The 18,235-nt window shown below is 39.2% G+C and overlaps 1 protein-coding gene and 1 pseudogene across 2 annotated transcripts in view; one reads left to right on the forward strand and one right to left on the reverse strand.

The window, feature by feature from the left end:
- LOC139141988 (polyphosphoinositide phosphatase-like) overlaps positions 1-4,291 on the reverse strand; it is a 34,091-nt gene extending 29,800 nt beyond the window's left edge. The window contains exons 1-2 of one of the 2 annotated variants that reach the window (XM_070711772.1): positions 3,977-4,291; positions 788-905 (exon numbers count right to left, since the gene is read on the reverse strand). In XM_070711772.1, coding sequence (XP_070567873.1) covers positions 788-905; positions 3,977-4,002 — 144 coding nt within the window. In that variant the 5' untranslated portion in view covers positions 4,003-4,291. The remainder of the gene's footprint in view (positions 1-787; positions 906-3,976) is intronic. The other variant, XM_070711773.1, reaches the window with a different exon arrangement.
- Positions 4,292-9,166: 4,875 nt separating this feature from the next.
- On the forward strand, positions 9,167-17,509 carry LOC139141990 (tubulin alpha-1A chain-like; annotated as a pseudogene).
- The last annotated feature ends 726 nt before the right edge of the window (positions 17,510-18,235 follow it).

An 18,235-nucleotide genomic window follows, 5' to 3' on the forward strand; every position in this document is an offset into this window, starting at 1 on the left:
ATTAGCAAGTTTGGCTTGTAATCAAATAGCAAGATGTATCAACCAGGGACAAACTCTGAGACACATTGAACCATGGTAATCTTGGAGTAATTTTGCACATCAGAAGAACACTGAGTCATACCCTCCTTGTGGTGTATCAGGACTTGTCAGAGAGTGATTTTAACCCTTTCACCACCATGGTTTGTCCCAAAGCCATTGTTTTCAATGGTAAAGTTGGACCTGTATACAGGGAACTGGGGGTGTAAGGGTTAAGGTAGAATGTGCCCAAGGGACAGACGTTTGGACTCTCAAATTTTTACAAATTTTTTGCTTATCTACCCCTTGTGGGGGCTCATTTTAAGCTCTTGGAGTAAGAAAAAAATTCACTGTCTTAGCTTTTTGAAAATCAAAAATGTTATTTTTTCCCCATAGAGTTAACACAGAGATGGTGGCCATTTTGAATTTCAAATATCAGGAAACACTCGTTGTGGTAATTTTTTCTGAGAAACTCCATCGTCTGCGGCTGTCGTGATGGAAGAGCGGTGGGCTCTGTAGTACTCTTGTTGAAGTGTGTCAAAATGCCACTTTTTCTCATCTTCTTCATCATGATTGTGCACAAAGAGGGTTGAGCCACAAACAAAGTTGTTGGTGAACTTAAGTACAGTATAACTGCACAGTTTTTGTCCAGAACAGTTAATTTGCCATTGTACCGGTCTAACAGAACGGTCAATACTAAAAATAAACTAACCCCTACACAGCCAAGATACATATAAATTTGGTGGCTGCAATGTTTTGAATTTGTACTTACAGCCTTGGTTTCATACAGGACAACCCTTTGAATGGTGGAGATAACAGGATTCAGCATCATTTTCAGATACCTCCTACTAGAAGCATGGAGTCGCGATTTACACAATTGGTAGTTGATGCTTGCAGTTGAAAATGGGAAAAAAAGGCTAAATTTAAATTATACAGCCAATGACAATTTCACTGCAAACAGGCATCAAGATGTGTTATAAGTTTCGGAAAGCAAAAACCAGAATGAGCCTGGAAAATGAGTTAAAAGTCACAATAGCTTACCACTAACTAGTTAAGGGACCGTCTCAGATTGTCGCATAAGTTCAAGATATGAAATTCCTTTGTTTACATCAAAACCCCCTCCCCCTCCTCTAAAAAAAAGTTCAAAAGTGTGAAATGTTGATGTCTGCCTGAGAATACAATGTAGCATTTTGCTATAGCTACTGAAGATAATGTTTCCCCTGACCACATTACATCGTCCGGTAATCGATCAAATTTGAGTACTAATCACCGTCAGCATGACACGAACGAGTTGGCAATAGTTACAGTTACAGCAAAATTTGTTGGTACAAGTGTGCAGTTTTTGTTTATTTTTGCACAAGAGATCATGTGATCACAAAATAAAAGTATGAAAGTGAAATTCACTAATTGAATGGTGGTCAAACTCCTCCCCCTGTAAATGAATGAATTTCTTTTTTTGAACTTATGCGACAATCTGAGACGGTCCCTAATAGCATCATCATTTCTGTTTCATACTGGGCACATTTTGATAGAACATGTTCATCCTCACAGTATCAGCAAAACCCCGAAGTAACCCGACTTTAGAACTTGGAAGACAGTTATGATCATCCTTACGGTACAATGCGCCTCAGGGACAGATATTCTGACTCCGAATGATTCCTACAATTCTATTTTGATCTACCACTTGTGAGGGCTCATTTTAAATCTCTTGGAGCAAAAAAAATTTTCACCATTCTAGTTTGTTGAAAATCGAAAATTTTATTTTTCCCCATAGAGTTAACACAGGGATGGTGGCCATTTTGAATTTCAAATATCTGTAAATGTCAGGTAATTTTTTTCTCTAGATCCAAACTTTGCACGGTGACCCCCTCCCGATTTTTATTGTTGATTTGATGAGAGAATGATTGAAAGTTTCATTTAGGAAATTTTGAGCAAAAGTTAAAGTGGTTCACTTTCGAGACGCATACTACCTTAATTATACTCAAAACCCTGACGTTCCTATGGCAGACAAGCTGTCGTGCCCACTAATCAGGATAAACTTTGTTCTGTCAGTTATGTACTTTGATCTCGTCAATATCTAAGGTCTAGTTATAACAAATATTGCCTTTCAGTTTTTTCAAAGATCTGGGCCATCAAGGTATAGACACACGTTTAATGCATTTTTACAGAGATTTTGGTTTTATTTCAAAATTAGAGTCCGTACCATATTACCTTTACATGTGGAAAAATGAAGAGACAATATTGTATTAAGAAATGCTTAAAATACTAATAAAAATAGACTTTTTGCGAACTACGCGTACTGTTATATTCGGTTGTCTTAACTGTGTACGGATTAGTTACGATAGCGACGCAAGGTCAACAGATTATGTTAATTTTTCTCATCTTGTCCGGTGCGCAGGCGCATACCTTCCACTGTCCTGTGTGCGTGACGTTAATAATAATGGCTTCTGTAGTGACAAGCGGAAGGCAGAGACGCGTAAAACGTAAGTGTGGTCGTAAGAAGAGAGTAAGTAAGATCATGGAGCTACCAGAATAAAACTCAGATTGTCTGACTTAGGGTCGTATATAGCAACGTGGCAGAAGATGAGATGTCGAACCCAAGTCTTTCTTCTGACAAGAAAGCTGGTTGATTATCAGATTCTCTCCACTGAAGTAAGTTCTCCAACGTGAAAGTCAGCGACAGAATCTGTCTACCACAGTACGCTCATTCCTATGCGAAGGTCGGCAATAAGTGAACAAATTTGTGAATGAAACTGGTGGACGTGTCAAGCGATGCGTATGCATAAATTTTCACCTTCCAGAGGAAGTTCAAACGGGGCACGGGCCGAATGACGAACTTGAATAGTCACCGCCATGGCTTCTGTGACGCCGCGATGTCGAAATCAATGTGGTCCACTGAGACTCTCGCAAACCTAAAATATCTCAATTCGTCTCCGACGGGCGTAAAAGATACTTCTAAACTGAAGAGAAACGGATTGACAGAGCTTGACAACCGTTTACAGTTACGGTAACAAGCTTAAACTCTAATTTGAGAAAAAACAGATTAGCCATGGCAGTGTTTGTTATGTAAATAAACCGCCCTCATTACTCGTACATCTCAACAGTTTTTGTGTGTTTCTCCCGTTTTCTCGCCATTTATGATCTTCGGAAGGGTATTTGATGTAAAATACAAAACATCTAGTCTCCTGCTTGATGCAAGTTCGTGAACATGAATAAAAATCGCCCGGAAAGTCATATCAACGATCGATTTTTGTACGTATAGGGGTGTTTACACAATTCTTTGATTATCTCTCTTCCGATTTTGGCCTGAAAAGCGTAACTTCAAAAGATATTAGGTTGGAGAAGGGTGCACAGATCGGTATGATTTTTTACCGGGTCACAGTAGCAATACATATCTGTAAAACGGTGTCTCAGATTTTCGGTAATATTTATGGAACAAGAGAAATTCTTGCTGAAGTGAACGAAACCCGGTAATTTATTCAAAAACCCAGAGTTGTTACTTTCACACCTTATTGTGCTGAAACAAAAGGGAATAGAAAAAATCTGGGACACGGTTTTTCCCCCAGAGTACTCAATTGCTGATTTCTGTTCAAAGATCTCAAGTCGCCATAGTCCTTGAACACCTAAATTTTTTTAGGAAAAAAACTCGAAAACGCATATTTTTGAGAGAAATGGACACAGACACAGTGATTTTGGAAAATAAACATATTTTTCATAATGTTGAGATATAGGGCTAACAGAAAATATATAATGTGTAGGGTCCAAAAGTGAAATTTATTGAGAAAAAGTAAGTTTAAAATAAGTGTCATCTAACGTGTGTCTCTACCTTAAGTCTACGATGAACAAAATATCAACGAACACCGCCCACAGCGAAGCCCGCACTGGACTGTCCCTGTAGCTTTCTGAGTGTGTTTGCAATGAAAGGACGCTCTGTTTGTGAAATTGTGGCCTTAAACCTTACCTTGATGCACGTAACAACTGGCTCATGAACAGGCCACGGCAAATTGAAGCGCAGTACTTCGTTCGTGCAGTTCGTGATACTGCAGGGAATGGCTTTTTACAGCAACGTAAACCGGAAGTAGAACTAATTCATGTTGATAAAACGACCTGGCGACCGTACAAGATGGCAAGAGAACGCAAGTTACCCTATAAACGACTGTCAAATTACTCTTGGACTTAGCAAGTCTCACAAGCTTGCAAGATACAGGAGAATTCCCGTCACCTGTCGATCACCTTTCGTGTGACAAGGAGGCCGCCATTACTGTTGATTTGCGTTGGATCATGGGAGTGTATATTGACAACATTGACAGCCACGCCCACTTGGAAACATTGAGCCAGAAACAGAGCAGGAGTGAAAATAGTGGCCCACAACGCCTCAAGTATTCTGGACGAAATGATTTTCTTATCAAATAATGTTCATGACAATATTTATTCATTTGAGGACAATGTACAAATTTATATTTATTTACTTTACTTCATTCGTTGTCATTTCGTCGTTGATTTTATGACCTTTAAGTTGGGCTTAGGGACTGTTCAGACTTTATTTCAAGGGGGAGGCTGGAGGATTTTCTATTTTCTGGGTGATTTTTTTCCACGCCCCCCTAGTAAATTATGGAAAAAATCTATGCCCCCCCCCCATCTTCCCTGGTTTTTTTGGGTTTTTTTCATGCCCCCCCCCCCCCCAATATATACATGCATGCTTACACACTAAGACATATCCGGTGTAACAAGTTGCAGGAACTGTAGTGGACATAAGAATGTTTTGCAGGGACTGCAAGTGGAACACTTTTGGAAAGGCTATACATATCTGGTTGTAAATTTTTGAAGAAAAGTTAATTACTAAATATGAATACTTATTTTGTTATGTCTCACTGATACATATGATGCACACAAAGACAAGCACAGAAGTCAGTTGGAAATGGTGAACAGAACATCAGAGGAGCAGATAATTGGCAAAGTGATGTACCGGTATATCTTTGAAGTTTAATGGTACATCATTTGCAGATATCCAGATATTTCTAGAAAGTGAGCTGTACATGCACAAGTTCAGCATATATTTTCATTTGATGATGCTGAATAACTTGCAGACGTCGACTCACGGTGAAAGTTTTAAACATTAGGAACTAAATTTGGCGAAAGCCAACTAGTTTTTACTTTTCTCTTTTTTTTAAATTTGGTTGCCATAAAACCAAGTTGCTGCCACTGAAAGCAACAATGCTGAGGAATATTTTAGAACATTTCTTGAACAAAACACCTTATCCATAACATGAATTCATGTTATTCTGCTAATTCCATTCACAATCCAATGTTCATATTAAAATGCAGATAACCCTGTCAGCAGTATTTTTCAAAATTGACAGAGCATTCATATTTCAAGTTTTTTTGACAAACTTTAATTTTAAAATAGTCATAATGCGCATGTTTTCAGATGACAGGAAACAATACATGTTAATTTGGTTTTTGTTTTTTGTTTTTTGTTTTGCCTTTTCTGCCAGCCGCCACTGAGAAATCTTTGATTATACATATCAGAATGAATGGGACACAAAAGTATTAGCATCAATACACAATGTGTAAGCCTATCCACATTTCTCCTAGCCTCATACACACTGAGATCACTTCTTGAACTAAGCTTACAGCAAATTTCTTGTGTCCACAATATTTCAACAATCTGACACCATAGCATTGATGAAGTGCCACATGGTCTTCTGGATGCACATATAGGACTATTGGATTATTGTATAGATCAGAAATTCTGGGCAAATAATGAATTTATGTTTTTTTCCTTGCCCCCGAAAAGCTTGAGGTATTTTTGTCTGCCCCCCCCCCCCCCATTTTTCTTGGGGAAAATGGGTGCCCCCCCCCCCCCCGAAAATCCTCCGGCCCCCTGGAAGTAAATTCTGAACAGTCCCTTAGGCCTAATAGCATCTATGCCTTGAAAATGGTTAGACAGACAGTAAAAAACATTTTTTTCCTACTGTCTGGGGTCAAAGTCATTTACTCCTTCCATTGTTGGTGGCGCCGGCCTAGAGTTAATGAGCTGAGTTCTAAAATGTAGGCCTTTCCGTATGCAACCAATCGTACTTCGCTTCAACAAGAGGGCAGTCTATAATTACGCTGTGGCAACAAATTAATCTGCAGACAAGTAAACCATGTCGCTGGCCTTTCTTCCCAGACAAAAGTAAAGATTACTGGACATATAAACCATTTCGTATTACTCACTAGTGACCTAGGGAGTCGTTTGGGTTAGGGATAAGGATAGAGTGTTCAGCCACAGACCCTCTAAGAAACCTTCAACGGACCAAAATGTTTGTGTCCCCTTATCTTGACACGGACCTTTTTCAAGGAAAGTTGTTGGTCCTTCAGTTCATGGTTTGATGATAGCCGAAACAGTAGCGTATCTATGATAACTAGTACATTTGACACCTAACCTTCTTATAAAGCAAATTAGGTCTTAGAGGGACTGTTACCCACTACTTGTACTGTGCTATCGTGTAAGCACAGCCGCTAGCCGTATATCGTGTTGATTGTCAATTTGACGGCCAGAACGATAGAAACCGTGTCGATTGCAATTAACGTGGGAAAGTAATCTCTTGTTCTTGTAATCGTTTTAATTAAAGTCAATTCAATTAGCCTACATACGCTGTTTACGTTGATTACTTTACAACGGTCTCTGAAATGTTGGCATTATTCCAAACTTACGGAAGGTACTAATCGAATATTCACGTTCACGTAACTGCAGAGAAAGTTGTGTGTCCTGTTTCACTTTGATGTTCTTGTAATTAGAAGTTCTGGTTGAACGTTGAGTCTTGACCATATAAATAATTACGTTATCGCTTTGAATTGCATATCGAAGTAGCCCGGTAGCTACAATAAAAATATTATAAGAAAACGTTTGCTATAAAGCATGACAGATTTTGACTGTCGCGATATGATGTAAACCTTGCGTTTTCTGTATCAACCAAGATGTAACTTTGCCTATACATTTATTACTGTTTGATCGAGTACATTATAGAATGTAACACATCAGACAGTTCAGATGTGTTTCTTTAACGTAGTATGCGCGTCGAAAGTGAAAGGCTTAAACTTCTGCTCAAACTTTCCGTGGGGAATCTTTCAACTATTCTCTTCCAAAATCAAGAATAAAAATCGGGGGGTCACCGTACAAATTTTGGTACTTGAGAAACAAATAACCGATGATTTACTGATCTTTAACAATCTAAATGGCTGCCATCCCCGTGTTAACTCTACGGAGAAAAATGAAATTTTTGAATTTCGAAAAACTAAGCCAATGAAAAGTATCAATTCTTACACCAAGAGCTAAATGAATCCCCACAAGTGATATATCAGAAAAGAATTGTTAAAGTTAAGAGTGAACTCCTGCACAGTGCAGAACAACTTCAATTTCTGAACTCTGATTACTTCGTGTTATACTTATATATGTAACGCGCTCAACAAACCTAGAGAGCAAAACGCATTTTTGTTAAAATTGTAAACCATTTGTGTCTCTGTGACAACGAATATATAACAGCCCAGTTCGATGCACGTATCCGTCTCGTCGCAAAGTTTGCATCGCCACGGTTACTTGGGTGAACTCTCAAAAATCCCTTCGATTCCAACGGTATTTAGCAAATAAAACACGACATTCCTCACCATCTTATCTTTTATGTGTCCAAATCATCAAATACCAAATCAGCAACGTTTGCATTACGTCAAATAACACTTGATAACAGGTAATATTCAAAGCCGTCTTATGCTTCTCGACCGAAAAAGTAAAAAGTGATTCGATGTAAGTACCAATGTTGACATGTATGTCAATTTGATAGGGTATGCATTTAATTATGACTTGCTCAGGCATAGTTAACCCTTTGAGTGCTGTAATTTTTACCCACCAAAATTTGAGTGCAACATTTTACCAATTTTATGAAGTTTTCTGTAATTATTTTGATAATTTTGGACCAAGTGGACATAAAATTTCATTGGCTTAAGTTTTTTATCACAATTTTGGCAAAAATCTGAAAAAAATTACCGGGGTACATTTCATAAAGGTGACAAAATTTGACTTGGCGCTCAAAAGGTTAATAGTATTACAAACCCTTGCCGCAAGAGGTTCTATATTCTTACTTAAATTTTCACAAAAAACCAGAATGTACAGTGAATAGAAAAGGGCATTTAAATGGAAGAAAGAGACGTCCATAATATGAGCCAATTCATCAGGAATATTAGCTGTCGTTGTGTGGCATAGGATACTTCACAAACGGTAAACCCACTCTCAGAGCTTCACAGGGTTTATGCATGAGTCTGCTAATCCATTCAGTCCAATAAGGGACCAGAATCCAGCATACAATAAGCCAAATATGACAAACTTCTGAAAAACACACCAAGCTGTTGTGTATCAGTTACGTTTCGTCTCCGTAAATTAATTAACTCCTTTTGAAATATCGCCATTCTGTTTATTCATCTCCCACACTCCATTCTCTAAGTTTTTGTCACAATATGACAGCATTCGCTAAACTAACGAAGATACTGGCCACGCATTCCACAAGTTTTCGGGATAAAGAGCTCCTAAATCCCACTTAATCCCACCTATTCAAGCCAAATGGACTGGGGGCTCTCTAGTGTCGCCAGAGACGACATGGTGTATGAATGCTTGTTTGGAAATGGATTACTCGGTCACTCAACGAATGCTTGCCGGGGGTGCCAACCCTAGCTGGTATAATTCCCGGCCCTGTCTTGGCATGTAACCCCGGAGAATTGGCTAACGCGGTAGTGACTTTTGCATTGTAAAATCAACTTGAAAGGCACAAAGGTTCCCTGTTATATTTGTGCAGACACAAGACACAAAGGGTTTTTTTGGTAGTGACGCCTTAAAGTGTGTTTTGCTGGAGGGTTTATAAACGTTAACGTTGTCAACACACTTGTCTATCAAAAGTAAATGTCTTTACAGTAAAGAAAGAGAACAGCCATAACACGCAAGAAAAAATCAAACTTCCGAAAATAAAAATAATGTTTGATCATTTTGTTCATTTACAGTGTCTGTATCATATCTACATTCGATATCACAAAGTTGTGGTCACTCGACATGTCCGACGTCGCCAAGTATTGTTGCCATGACAGCGCCGAACAAATTATTCATGAATATATAAGGCACAGGGCCAACGGTCCCCATTCAGTTGAGTTGACTCGCGTGTACGAACTCTTTGCAGTCGGCGTGAGGTATATTCCCCAGAACTCTCATTCAATCATCTCTTTGGAGTTTAAAGTGCCTCGATAGACGAAGAAGACCCAATAATGGTAAGGTGTTCTAATATTTCGATTTACCTAGTCACCTGTTTTTTACGGTAGAGAAAGTAGCGCGTACACGTTCTGTGGGATATCGGTCTATACAGGCCGCTACTTGTCAGCATGCTGCCCGAAAAAAAATCCATTTTAATTTCTCACCATGTTTAATACTAACGGTTTCTCAGATCTAAACTTCAAGTTTAAACAAGGGTGTAACAAGTCGTATTTTTTGAATGATCGCTTCTCTTCCCAGGGGAAGTTTTACACCATTGAGTGAAAGTGGCGAATGTGACCGTCACGTATGTTTCTCTGCTTCTTTTTCAACAGCGTGAATGTATCTCAATCCATCTTGGTCAAGCGGGCATCCAGATCGGTAATGCCTGCTGGGAGTTGTACTGTCTGGAGCATGGTATCCAGCCTGATGGTCAGATGCCAAGTGACAAGACCATCGGTGGCGGTGACGACTCCTTCAACACCTTCTTTTACGAGACCGGTGCTGGCAAGCACGTACCCCGTGGTGTCTTTGCTGATCTTGAACCGACAGTGTTAGGTACGTTAAAACTTTGGAACTCGTCAAAAATTTCAAATAGTGTGTTTTCGAAATGCATTGCCACTGATCCCCAGTAATAACACACAGAATCGTTATTAAGTTGGTATAGGTATACGTTCGTGAGCTGCTGGATGAAACAATGCGGGCCATAACGTCCTGTCGACTGTTGCAAACTAAAAAGCACCATGATGTTCTTCAAATTGAAGGATATTTTATCAAGTACGAAATAAGTCTAAAGCTACGTTAGCAGCCGAGCGTGCCATGTTCACAGTCAAAGGTCAGTTTTATGACGAAATACGATTTTTCACCGGTCGTGATGTTTCAATTTTCGGGAAAAAAAGATTTTCTTATGAATAACTCGTTAAAAGTCTAAAGTAATAATTGTTCAATTACGAGACGTATATTTTTTTCAACTGTATACATGACGAAAATGGCCACAAACAGTTGGAAAAGTTAACTTGCAACCCGCCTCGCTCATTTGAAACAGTCTTCTTAAACAGTCACACCAAATAATTGATCCTGAAAGCTTTCCAAGCCATTACACTTCCTCAAAACTAACATCGATTGTCCAAAACCGATGATCGGGCACCGATATTAGCGATGAACAGAGGCGAGCCACAATAGGCGCGTTGTCAACATATTCAGATCACGGCTTAAAAGCACAACAGGTATCGATTTGAACATTCAGTTGACTTTTGTGGTTTGTAAAACCAAGTGAAAGTGATTACGCCCCCTGGAGTCATGTCGATTTGTTCTACCCTTGGTGATCTTGTACCAATCATGGTCAAATATCGGCTCTGATTGGTCAGATCAGATGGCTGCTAGGGGACACGGTAAATCCATAGAGACGACTCCGAGATATGTTTACCGGTGAAAAAGTAATATTCAACTTCAGAAAAGCTTTCCCTTGATATGACAAATGCCGCGTTGAAAAGCGCTCGAGCAAGACCGCGAACCAGGTTCTCGTAAACCTCTTTATAGAGGCGCAACTTCAATTAACATTTTCCATTTATCGTTCTTAGGGGTCTAATTAGTTCTTTCAAATTCTTATGAATAATTCAGTCCGTCTGATCTATCTAACGACATGACTGGAAGACCTATAATAAAGTATCCGCGTGGATGTCGGTTGTCATCCGTGGTTGTAATTTCTCAAAGACCGTTCGCTTCTTTGCGACCTTGTCGCAGAATTGAAATAACAATTGGCGCTTAAAGACAATGATGCGCCAGGAACTAATGAACATTTTTACAGAACGGAGCACGGTTGTCAGAGACACAAGATGAATAAAGCTGACGTTGTGGTATAACGCTCTTTTTGATGCACTCAAGTTTTTACAATACTTTATTAGTCTCATTGCTTGTAGGGGCTCATTTTGAAGCCCATGGGGTAATAGAATTTGTAATGACTTCTTTTTGTGAAGGGCGAAATTTTCCGAGAGATAACACTGACAGGGTATAGCGGCCATTTGGATTCAAAATGTCGGTTAATTTTAGGCGATATGTTTCTTCAATCCTAAACATTGTACGTTGACCCCTGGTCTTTTTATTCTTATTTCTGAAAGAGATTCGTTGAAAGTTAATGTTTAGTGGATGAGTATTACCACAAAACATGTTCCGCTGCAATGGCGTTCAAGTAATAACCTTGAACATGGATCAGAACTGTTCTTGCTGAGAATGACAACTCATAAAGAGTCAAGTTAAGCCTGAGGGTTTTGCCGACTATAAAGATCCAAATTGTGGAATAAAGTGCGAATAGGATGCATTAATTCCTTGACTTTCGCTTGAACAGTTTACAAAATAGTGTAACAATACGCGATTGTCATTCAGGGATGTCACCATTATTGTACAGTATTATAACACCAATAAGAGGAGATGCTGGTTAAATTGAATCTTCTCAAAGCGAGCATGTATCATGGGAAATATTTGCACGTTTCGTACAGAATGGCTTTACAATAAAACATTCTACTGCCAAATCACACATTCAGGGCATTTAGGGGATATGACATTACTGGAACACTGTCAACCTACAAAAGTTATCGATAAAACACTGTAAACATTGAACCAAGCCTAACAGATATTTGCAGGCCGCCCAATTATTTACTCATAAGTCGGATAAACCATGCTAACGGACTAGTTTCTAGGTGTTCATAACAATGCAGTCAATTAGAGCGATTGATGCCAAGGTGTCATAAAGACTTTAAAACTCGCTCTAGATACGATACCAGTGATAATTTTACAAATTCCTCGGAGCCATAAATTTGAAATTAACACGCGTAGATACCTTACCTACCTCTACCATGTTAGTACACTTTGTTTCCAAATGTATTAAAGTTGCTTTACGAATCACCAGGCTAATACACACTGGGATCATAACACTCAATAATTCCCGAACGTACGGACTGTGCACAGGGTAACAAAACCGAAATGTTTATAAACAAACGAAGACTTATGTTTATAAGCACCGGCGTAGCTTGTCTCATCAGCAGACCTGTCTTAACATTACTGAACTCTTACATAGGGCAATTGTCACAATGCCGGACCGAAGCAATGTTGATGCTGTATAAACTGGGTGGTTGTTACAACATCAGGACGATGCAATGTTGTTATAATACAGACTATAGGCAATTTCAGTTATTACCTCGGAGAATCTGTCTATATCAGTCAATATTTAAAGCTCCCGCTACACATTTAGAGAGAAAGTATATAGGTCAGATCGTTGATATTGAGACTATTTATGTATCTCAACATTAACTGTTACACAAACATATGCTGTGATTATTGCAACTTATAATATCTTACTTCGATATAGAAGTCCTCCATAGAAGTGTCACTACAGTAATGAGTGAAAAAAGGCCAAAAAAACCAAACAAACTAACAACACTTCCGGGAGGGGAGTGTTTTTCTCAGTTTTTGTCTCCGAGCAAATTGACTAACTGTGCACAATTTTCAAACGAGAACACAGAACTTAAATCACATAAGCAGTCAATGTCAACAACCGTTGATGCTAGAACCAGCTATTGAGGACTGCCGCTTTATAACACACGAGAATTCAATTTTTTAGGATAAATTGGTACGCTTCTTCTTCGAATGCAAACAATGAATGCTTTAGTGATAATGTTTGCATTGTGCTTTGGTGCCTATTACTGAAAGAGTGCCGTACGAAAGGTCAATCTTTCTGAAATGCTTCTGCCAAAGGGGAAAAAAGAAAACATTTTGTAAGCGCCGATATCAATTTCCAGACCAAAATATTTTCCTCCAAATTGTCATTTTTTTTCCGTTCGATTCTTTCACGTCTTGAGTTTGGACCAAGTCATTTATACGGAGTTGAAGAGAAAAATAGATTTATGGTGCCTCACAATGAGTCGCACTATAACTTTAACCACAAATAGGCGAGTTTGTCCTTTTTGAAGACTCAGTCTAGATCTTATATATGCATATTGTATCTGTGAATTTCAATAACACGACTGCCTGGTTGTCAGGAAATGCACGGACACTTCATGATAAATCACGTTACGAATGACCCAACATAATACAGCGTATCCGACAATTTTAAAAACTTTCAAATTTTTTTTTTTGCAGACGAGATTCGCACTGGAACGTACCGCCAGCTTTTCCACCCAGAACAACTCATCTCGGGTAAAGAAGACGCCGCCAACAACTACGCACGTGGTCATTACACGGTAGGCAAAGAGGTCATCGACTTGGTCTTGGACAGAATTCGCAAAGTTGTAAGTAAACAACTTTACTATATTCGTCAGCTAACGATGATATTTTTAATGATAAATCGTAGAATATATATAAGAGCGATAGCATTTCGCTGGTGATCTTTCACTTCTACGATTAAATAAGAATTTCGTTCAGTACCACGATGGACAAATAATGTACTTGATTTGTATTAAGATTTTGTGATGCTTTCAAATTGAGAGAGAGAGAGAGAGAGAGAGAGAGAGAGAGAGAGAGAGAGAGAGAGAGAGAGAGAGAGAGAGAGAGAGAGAGTCTGTTAAGTTAACAGCTTGTATGACTTAATACATGATTTGAATTGGTTTTGTCAGCCACTAACAAGCCAAACTTTCGAATCGAAACGAAAAACGTTTAAAGAAACTCAGAAACTTAGTACTGTGAATGTAAAAAAACGGAACAAGTCATCTGAGTTACCTCCAGGGAGAAACCATACGAAAATAAAATAAACACTTCCCGATGATTCACACTGGTGGACGTCATGTTGTCTGTCATCGATATGACACGACAAAGTAGTCAAGGCACTGACCAATCCTTGAACTGAACAGGTATCACGTGACCTGTGAGAATATCGATTTGCTCCTTGAATCAGACTCTAAGGTTTTTTACAATAAGGCAAAATCAATAAGTAACGTGATCAAACATCCCCTAATTAGTAACATTTTCTTCAAAATCAATTGGTCTCGACATGAAGTGCAAAGAAATTTCAAACAGGATATCTTTTAAAGACTTATTCCTGGTACTTCAGATTCTTGTCGTGTTTTGTAAAATCTTGGCAATTGTTTATCGGAACAACGACCAGCGATTCGTTAGCGTAGTCAAGTGGGCCGTTAACTACTTAGCAACAATGTGTGGTTGAGTTGTTGAACGGAATTGCCTCCAGGCGAAAAAATACCAATCAAAAATGAAAGACAATTGTTGAACCATCCAGTTCGATACCGTAATCTCATCTTTTTGTTTTCGTTGCTATTCTATATTTTTTTCTTACATTCAAGTTTTAAAGCAAATCGGTGGACTTTTCTCTTTCTTCCAGATTCCAAAAAACATAAATGAAAAAAAGGTTTGTCTTGTACGTTTTAGCGAAAAATGTCAAATGTAAACGATTCAAATTATCAGAATAGCAAATGTAACTGTAAAGACGTTTTACCCAATTATTGGCTAATAACACGAAATCTAAAAGAAACACAACTTTACAAAACCATATTTAACAGTAGTGGAATGACATTTGAAAACGTTATTAAGAAAAAAGGTATAGCTAGATACAACAACAAACGATTATTTGAACAGACAACCTGCTCGATGACTGCAGTAGTGTGTTGAAGTTCAAGATGACGCAGCGTCTTTGCATTGCATATATTCAACTGACCCATCGGTTATAACCTAGACCTCGAAACGAGAATCTCCATAGATATAATAACATTTGATCTAAAGTTTGTGCAAGAATCGTTTCGGATTTTTTAATGTGTTTGAAAATTACTGTACAAGTTCGGATTATTGACGCTTAATCAAAAGCTGACGATTTTGGAGTATATCGACAACTCAGTTGATTTGGAAAGTCCGGTAGACATTACCTGCTCCATCAGTACGTCTCAACTCTACGTACCATTTACTGTCTGATAAAAGCAGGTACCTCGTTTCGTTTTCGCTGTGATTTTTCCCACAATATTAAAAAATCACTGTTCCGGACTGTGCTCTCATTTGTAGACCTCGATTTGCGGTCGGAATGTTCAAACACCTCCGTACGATATAATGAGCAAAATGAGCTCAATGCTGTTCCAAACTTTGCAAAAACTGGAAAACGACTCAATTCTAACATAAAAACTTGCTCCACTCAAACAAGCATAGTATCAAGTTAGGCTGGTTTATATATAATAACATTGAGAACTCCTAAGACATTAAGATAGAATGTGTGTGACCTATGTACGCTTTTACAAAATTAGAGCCTTGCCCTTGTTGGTATGCCTGGAGGAAGTTCGACACTCATTACAATCATGTTTTGTTTCACTGTGCAACGATTAGTTCCACTGTTAAGAACTCAGTGTAAAGTGTGTATAATGTTATCCTACATACCCAATATTTTCTGTTGTACAGCGCAATACGGCATTCCTTTCAAACAAACGTGAAAAAGCCTTACGCGGATAGTCCAGCTCGACGCGCGACGATCAGAAACAAAGCCATCTCTTTTTCGCCCTATAATGAAGGTGTAAAACTTGTCACTGTTACTGGCATGAGGCATGACGGAAGCTACTCGCTACTCTATTAAATATTCGAATTCGTAAATATATCAATACTTCTCGTTTATATTCCGAATGTGCTAATACGGTTTTTATTAAGATTTATGGGACTGGCATCGTCTTTCTATATTCTTAAAATGTTGGTTTGGCAGTCTTCAACGCATGCGCGTGTATTAGCCTGATTCCATCTTCAAAGGACGCTATTCTGTAAATTGTGTTCAATGAAAAGAACGAGAATGATTAAACTGAAAATGTTTTTTTCGTTATCTCTTCTCAAGCCATTATTCAGAACTGGTATCGTGATTATTCCGGGTGGTCAGATTTTGTCGTTTTTCTTAGAAAACCCATTTTGCGACAACTTTTTGTAAATGTTGATATACAATGTCGATGTCTGTCATATCAAGTATGCATACTTGAAAGCCTCTTGGGCTCACCGGCGGAATTGACATTCCGTAATAATCAAAGCAATGACATACTGAGATTACAATTATTGCACAGCTTCAATGGTGGAATAGAAAAGAAAGTTTCAAAATATTCAATTTATTTTGCAGGCCGATCTGTGCACTGGTCTTCAGGGTTTCCTGATCTTCCACAGCTTCGGTGGTGGTACCGGCTCTGGATTCACATCTCTGTTGATGGAACGTCTGTCTGTTGACTATGGTAAGAAATCCAAGCTGGAGTTTGCCGTCTACCCAGCTCCGCAGGTCTCCACTGCAGTGGTTGAACCCTACAACTCCATCTTGACCACACATACCACCTTGGAGCACTCTGACTGTGCTTTCATGGTTGACAACGAAGCCATCTACGATATCTGTCGTCGTAATCTTGACATCGAGCGTCCAACCTACACCAACTTGAACCGTCTGATTGGCCAGATCGTTTCCTCCATCACCGCATCTCTGCGTTTCGATGGTGCCCTCAACGTCGACTTGACAGAATTCCAGACCAACTTGGTGCCCTACCCACGTATCCATTTCCCCTGGCTACCTATGCACCAGTCATCTCTGCCGAGAAGGCCTATCATGAGCAGTTGTCTGTCGCTGAAATCACTAATTCCTGTTTCGAGCCAGCCAACCAGATGGTAAAATGCGACCCACGTCACGGCAAGTACATGGCCTGCTGTATGTTGTACCGTGGTGATGTTGTACCAAAAGACGTCAATGCAGCCATCGCCACCATCAAGACCAAACGTACCATCCAGTTCGTCGACTGGTGTCCAACTGGTTTCAAAGTGGGTATCAACTACCAACCACCAACCGTTGTACCAGGTGGTGACTTGGCCAAGGTACAGCGTGCCGTCTGCATGTTGAGCAACACCACAGCCATCGCCGAGGCCTGGGCTCGTCTTGACCACAAGTTCGACTTGATGTACGCCAAGCGTGCTTTCGTCCACTGGTACGTGGGTGAGGGTATGGAGGAAGGTGAATTCTCCGAGGCCCGTGAAGATTTGGCAGCCCTGGAGAAGGACTACGAAGAAGTCGGTGTCGACTCCGTCGAGGGTGAAGGCGAAGAAGAGGGCGAGGAATACTAAAACAGTTCCTTAAAAACTATAAACATGTACATAGTGAAGTGAAATTTTGTAGTTGTCTGTGAAATTATCGAATCTTGATACAATCGCATGTCGTCAGGACTATCTCACTTTCTATTGATATTTGTATATTTAATTTTCCGTTGGAAATAAATTCTCTAATCATTATATACGACTATAAATTGTATCTATGTCGACACGCCGTCGTGCAGACGATAGCTAAAATGTCGAAATCATAGAATGTAGTGAAAACCACAAGATGGCAATTCACCATTACAACGCCTTTATTCAGCAGTAGAGCCATTGCTATGATTAGGAGATTGAAGCTCTGGGCGTTTGTATGAAAGCACTAGTAATGTGCTCCATCTTAAATTCGAGGTTTTTAATTTTAGTCAGGACCAAGCTGGGTCAGGGCGGACTGTCTTCAAGTTAACACTGGTGTAAACGAAGATGGCTTATACCAGACAGGACGCGACGGTTTCATGGCGATGTAAGGCCATTCCTTGATAATTTACATCGTTGATGACGTCGCAGGCCACATAGTCATCATTTGGCTGAAAGTGAACCGGAACTATTTTCAACTTGACAACGTCGTTCAGGATTAAAATGTGACCAAAATTACATCTTTTACTTGGGAAATACAGTTTTTACAAAACTATGCCAAATAAATCGATAAACCGAATAACAGTGCGATTTAAATATATCAATGAGCCCTCCGATGATGAATATCGTCCTATTTTTTCAACAGATCTTCGTTTAAAATGGAAATAAAGCATATAATTGTCATTTGTATGTAAACCCAAACAAAAAATGGAGAAAAAATTATGTCAGAGAGAGGCATGTAATAAAAACCTTTTTAGCCCAATCATGAGACCATGTAACCTCGAGGTAGGA

This window comes from Ptychodera flava, chromosome 10 (genome assembly GCF_041260155.1).
Source record: "Ptychodera flava strain L36383 chromosome 10, AS_Pfla_20210202, whole genome shotgun sequence".
Lineage (NCBI taxonomy): Eukaryota > Metazoa > Hemichordata > Enteropneusta > Ptychoderidae > Ptychodera > Ptychodera flava.